This window comes from Carassius carassius, chromosome 50 (assembly GCF_963082965.1).
Source record: "Carassius carassius chromosome 50, fCarCar2.1, whole genome shotgun sequence".
Taxonomy (NCBI): domain Eukaryota; kingdom Metazoa; phylum Chordata; class Actinopteri; order Cypriniformes; family Cyprinidae; genus Carassius; species Carassius carassius.
Window position 1 is genome coordinate 6,753,618 of NC_081804.1, and position 6,371 is coordinate 6,759,988.

Below are 6,371 nucleotides of genomic sequence, written 5' to 3' on the forward strand. Positions count from 1 at the left end.
TTATTCATGGACCATCCAAAGGTGTCCACAGAGATAAGATGAAGATTGCAAAGAGTCACCCAAAAGAAATTAAGAAATCTGTCTCGGTTTTTATCAGATATTTCACCATAATGATTTAACTTTAAAACTCGGTTTCTGTCGCACAAAGTAGTTTGTTCTGAGGTTACAGGCACCCCTCTCTGCCTTCAGACATGAGTCGGTCTAATATATTCATACTGATGATCACCATCCCTCTCGTTTTCTTTCAGGTAAGAAAAATTTAATGCTTTTACAATGAATAATTATTGACACTTTATTTCTGTCCGAGCAAAGGAATTCAGGGTTATTAGCTGCTGTATACAATTTAATTTCCCATGATTTGTTCTTCACAGTCAGTGAGAGGGAAGGACTGTGTGTGCGATCTAAAAAATTCAGATCCTGCTTTCCCAGAGGCCAAACTAAAAAAAGTAGAGACCACTGCCACCCAATGCGTTGAGACCATAACTTCAGAAAAGGTTTTTTTTCTTCTAATTTAAATTTCATTGATTTTAAATTAAATTATTTACATTTGAAATCAAATTAAATTAATAATGTTAATGTAAATATCTGTAGATTACAGAATTAGACAGACTTCTGTTGGGTCTACAACAACGTATCAAGCAACTAGAGGAGACTGTGGTCTTGCTGGAAAAGGAGGATGACAAGAATCTGTATGCAGCTGTGTCTCTGCGCATCATTGAGTTAGAGTTTGCCGAAATTCAGGACCTCCTCAACAAACTTAACAAGACCACCGGTGATTACCATCAACTAGGTGCACAGACTGCAGCTCAGGTGAGTTGCTGTACAAAACAGCACTTACAGTATTATTGTAATTAGTAAATATATTTAATATTATAAGTATAAGTGTTCCTGTGGCTCAAGTGGTAGTGCATTGTATTGGCAGCGCAAGGTTGTGGGTTCGATTCCCACTGAACTCATTAGGTAAAAATTGTTATCCTGAATGCACTGTAAGTCGCTTTGGATAAAAGTGTCTGCTAAATGCATAAAGTAAAAATGTAAGTGATATTTGTATTAAAGCTTGACGATATGAAGAACACAATGGTGGAGCTGGAGAAGTTTGACACCATGCAGGTGATAAAGAAAGATCGAGAGAACAAGCGTGTTAAGAGGGACCTGGAACAGTGCAAAAATGAACTCAAGGCTACACCACAACCTCCTACGGTTTCCCCAAGTAAGCTAAAGACCTCAATAGTCCTTTAACTCAAGCTAACTGGGCATTTTCATTATTAATCAGCAGAAATACTTTTCTTCTGTGTTTTCAGAACGCTGTGGTCTGGGTCAAATAGCAAATGTGGTGGGACCTAGAACGTATTCCCTCACAATACACAGCACGTCTTACACTTTTGGTGCTTGGGGTCGAGATGCAAAACCCGCTCCAGGAGACGAGAACAAATACTGGCTGGTGGTGCTGACAAGTAGTAACGTATATGGCAACTATGTCCGACAGTTCGGCACCTTGAGTACTCTTTTATTAGGTTTAGGAGCAACAGATACATACGTATCAAGCTCCAATCCCACAACAAACACAATTCAGGGGCCAAACATGGTCATGTACGCCAATGCGCTTTACTATAGCTGTTACAACACATACTCTGTCTGTCAGTTCAACATGGCGACTCGTGCTGTCAGTACTGTGGCTTTACCAAGTGATACAGGTTACAACAACAAGTATCCATTCGGATACCTAGGCACAGCATACGGCTATACTGATATGGATTTTGCCACAGATGAATCTGGTGTTTATGTTATATATGCAACTACAAGCAACTTCGGAAATGTGGTTATCAGTAAAATCGGCACTAGTAGCCCACCAGTTGTGGGCCAAACTTGGAAAACCTCTTTGTACAAATTGACTGCTTCAAACACCTTCATGGTGTGCGGTGTGCTTTATGCTACTCGTTACGTGGATAAAGAAACAGAACAGATCTTTTACTCCTATGACACCAAAACAAAAGAAGAGCGTTATGATTTGAAAATAAATATCAAGAAGATGCAGGCTAATTTTCAGTTTCTTAACTATGACCCCAGAGATAATTTGCTGTATGTCTTCAGTGATGCCTATATTTTAAGTTATGAGCTCAGCTTTCAGTAAGTCTTAATTCAATACATGAAAATATGGCTGCTTCCTCTTTCACATACTGTCTGTACTGTACAGTATGCACGATTAGAATTATTTGTCTTATGGTAAAAAAAAAAAAAAAAACCCAGACAGTAACAGTAGATAGCATTTTTTTTAAGTGTGTATTCTACTAGTTGCTAATGTATTGTTGTTGTTTTTTACATTTACAAGACACAATTTTATAAAATGTTGTTGAACACGTATGATTACTTATAACCTATTTTGCCATTCAGTAAATTCAAAATTCTGTACTTTCCTTTACTTTTACTTTATAGAAGTATATGAATTGAAATGCCGCCTTTTCATTTTTTTTTTCACTTTGGATACGCCTTTAAATGCTTAGCTTTGTTATGTGAGGTGCAGAAATTCACGAATCTATCGCAAACTTAATTTCTTGAAATAAATTACAGCAAGTTTGAAAAATGAGTGTGCTGGATTACTACTATACATATTATATTACTTTCATTTATGCATTTAACAGGTAAATCTTTTTTTAAATTCTAATTTTAGCTTTTTTTCCCTCATGGATTAAACAATTTTGACTTTTTATCTCAATTTCAGTTTTCTTTCCTAATTATGTTTTGTCTTAATTTATGACTATGCTTTGACATGATTTATAACATAACTTTGATAACCTCAACTCAAGCTTTTTATCACATAATGATTTTTATATCATATGACTATGTCATAAATGTGATCATAATTATGATTTACCAAAGCATGATTTTTTTTCTTATGTGGCAAAAATGGGTCTCCATAAAAACAACTTTCCATTATATATATAATTATATATAATTATATATAATTATATATAATTATATATATATATATATATATATATATATATATATATATATATATATATATATAATTATATATATACATATAATTATATATATACATATATATATATATATATATATATAATATGTTCAATGGGCGTTGATACCATCTGCCACAAAACAAAACAAAGGCCCTTATACGTTTTGTATATCCATTTTTATTTGTTGCACATTCAGATCTTTAGTACACAGACTGTGACAGCTTGTAAATAGATAGTACATATTCATAAACACATTTTTTCTCATTGTTTTCTTATGGTAAAGCAGGTTAAGAGTGACTCTTACTGTATCTTTAGACAGATTTGTAACAACCAGCCCCCATCCAAAAAATAAACACGAACAACTTATTGCTTAATATAAAACAATGGCTAATCTTAACAATTGTAATCATATTCATAATAACAATACTCATTGAATCCTCACAATAATAGATGCAACACATGGTTAAATAAGAACTACAGTATTATAAAAAGAGGAACTCATGGGAAATCCAAAGTATAACAGTTCCACAATAACAAGGCTAGTGGTACGGACCTATTTTTAGATTTATGCCCTAAATATTGCAAATATCTACAGCAGAGAACATAGACTGAGAAGGGAAAGAGTGCAAGGAAAGGCAGGTGTGGCAGGTCAAACTGGTGTGAGCCCTGATTTAAGAAAAGGTGATTTGGGGCCACAATGACAATACTCTACAGCACTTCCAAAGGACATAATACATTCAGGGCCCCCAGGCAGAAATCAGGGATCAGGTGGACAAGGGTGGGCATGCTCTTGATCTCTTAATAAGAGCTGACGACTGGATACTTCAGACAGGAAATCAAGTAAAACGACACAAACACAAGGTTGCATTATCAAAACTCATGCAAATCAATACTGGGGAAGAACGTGTCTTTGTCCATTCAGTCTTTAGAAGGAAACCCATTGATATTTTGCATTTGACTTTCACCCTCCCACTTTGAACACCCACCTCGTGTCCTTTTGTTACTCCTCTCTCTCTCTTCTCTTTCACATTCACCGTTTATTCCATATCACACATTCTTCTTTCTCTTTTTACAGTATCTACAGTACTGCGCCCAGCTTTGCATGGAGTGAGGTTGATCACGATGCGTTGCCTGGGTCGATAGCCCTTTAGGGGCGACTGGAAGTGTCTGTGAGGGGAGGGGCACCTTGTGTTTTGGGGGTTGGGTTTGTTTGGGGGTGGGATTTGCCCTACATTCCGAGCTTGGAGCATCATGCTCCAGAAAGCCCCGCCCCTTACAGACAAACACAAAGGAAACACCCCTGAGAAGTCGTAATTATGCACTTCCTGTTCTAGGAAGCAGCAGAAAAACGAACATTCAGTAAGACAGAAAAAAGTGAGTGTGGAATTGAAAGCCAACGGTAGCTCCGCCCTCGTAATTTCCATGTTTGCCGCGTCAGCCAATCAGATCTCAGCTCATGTCACTTGATTCAAATCATTTGTGCATTCGTTCATTAGCTTGCTCAGTCGTTTGTTTTTTTTGCTCATTTGTTCATTCACTACTTTCATGCGTGCAATTGTTTAGGTTGGGGTTTTCTCCAATAATTTTGTGCAGTTTGTGCACATAAATCAACAGTTAAGTTTTACAATAATGGACCCTTTTCACAGAATTTGATGGCACATTTTCAGTTATTAACATTGCAAATCTAGCAATTTTTTTCATAACACTACACTTTTTGTTACATTACCGTGGCTGCTGTTATGCATTTCTAATAAAACGGAAAGTGAATGGGAGCACAAAAAATATACATGTTTGTTGTAGTTTTCATTTAGCGCTTTAGAAATTTACCAAACGATGAAGAAAATGTGGAAATTTGACAAGAGTCCATTTAAAAAAACAACAAAAAATAACTAAATGCGAATCCACAGATCTACAGTAAATTATCAAATAAGCGTGCACTGAATATGATTCTAAAGCATATTAATCTTTCAGTGTCATTTTTTATGCAAGTTGCATGTGAGTACATGAATTGTGTGTATGTGTGTGTGTGTGTGTGTGTGTGTGTGTGTGTGTGTGTGTGTGTACATACAAAAGCTCTGTTACCTTGCAGAGCCCAGCCCTCATTGGGAAATGTAATGTGTGCATTTTTTTAATCAGTAGCTTTGGTATATTCTTGGTGCGGGGCTGGGTGCTGTAAGGGAAGTGAGGCCTTGATTCTGTACTGCTAACGCAGGGCAAACTCTATCATACAGGCTCTACCTCAGTCTACGGTTCCGCTTTGGTTTGGGTCAGAAGCTGATTGTCTATAAAATGGAGACCGTACAGAACCGATCCCAAACAAAGCCACTTTCATATGACAGCGAGAGCACACTAAAAGGGTACTAGGCATGTAGTATTTAATGAAATGAGACTTGATTTGAAAGTGTGGTCGATCATATTAGTGCTTAATATGAAAGGAATGGCAAAATTAAGCATTCTAACATGACAAAATTCAATTTAAGGCAAGTCAGCGGTCAAGTCATAAAACTTCTGTTCCTACTCTAATGGAAGAAAACATTTTTTTAATGTTTTTCATGCTTTAATGACATTTAAAATTAGAAAACCAATCATGGTATTAAATAATAATAATAAAAAAATAAAAATAAAAATTTAAGTTTTTTTTTTTTTTTACAGTTTGTGGCGAAAAATACACTTCAAGTGACTAAATGAGCTGAGATGATTAGCCGAGAGCGACTGTTTACTGGAGATTTTCGCCCTTTTCGACTATACAGTGGCTTTGTAAATTGAGAGGGAGAGCTATAAATGTTACTTATTAATTGCTCTCTGGTTTAAGAATTCTTTCTTTTGCTTTGTTTCATGCTGTTTCTCAAGACCAATCCCTTTTACCTGCGACCCAATCCATCAGTTTCTCCTCAAAGACTGTCACAGGACAGGAATGAGTGAGAGCAGGGGCCTATGGGACTTGTAGTTTTGTCTTAGGAGGTGAAGGCCAGAAACAGCAAGCAAAGGGTGCAGGAATACTGACATGTAGAGCAATAAGTAACCATGTTACAAAGTTGGGGGAAACCAAACACTGTCTTGAAGGGTGGAAAAGGACAACAAGTCTTCATTTTACAGGTTAAAGGAATAGTTCAGCTCAAAAATGAAACCTCAAACTGAGGTTATTCTCAACCTGTATGGCTTTATGTCCTCTGTGGACCACAAAAGCATATGTTTAGCAGAAGGTTCAAGCTGCTCTCTTCCATACAGTGGCTTCTGAAGCCAGTACACAGAAAAAAAAGGTTGTTATTCAATGAAATTTAGTTGTGGTCACCATTCACTTTCATTATATGGAAAATAGCTCCTTTGACTATCTCATTTTGTGTTCCGCAAAAGAAATTAAGTCATACAGGTTTCTAAAGACATCTAGAC

General features: G+C 36.4%; 1 protein-coding gene across 1 annotated transcript; it reads left to right on the forward strand.

Moving 5' to 3' along the window:
- The first annotated feature begins 53 nt into the window (after nt 1-53).
- Nucleotides 54-2,586, forward strand: LOC132133507 (olfactomedin-4-like). The gene is made up of 5 exons (XM_059546361.1): nt 54-248; nt 372-494; nt 592-810; nt 1,057-1,210; nt 1,302-2,586. The coding sequence occupies exons 1-5, from the start codon at nt 192-194 to the stop codon at nt 2,129-2,131; spliced, it is 1,383 nt and encodes a 460-aa protein (XP_059402344.1). The 5' UTR covers nt 54-191; the 3' UTR covers nt 2,132-2,586.
- Nucleotides 2,587-6,371: the final 3,785 nt, after the last annotated feature.

Coding starts and splice junctions, on each gene's coding strand:
- LOC132133507 (XM_059546361.1), top strand. CDS start 192: ATGAGTCGGTCTAATATATTCATACTGATGATCACCATCCCTCTCGTT. Junction 495..591: donor AGACCATAACTTCAGAAAAG/GTTTTTTTTCTT, acceptor AAATATCTGTAG/ATTACAGAATTAGACAGACT. Junction 811..1,056: donor GTGCACAGACTGCAGCTCAG/GTGAGTTGCTGT, acceptor TTTGTATTAAAG/CTTGACGATATGAAGAACAC.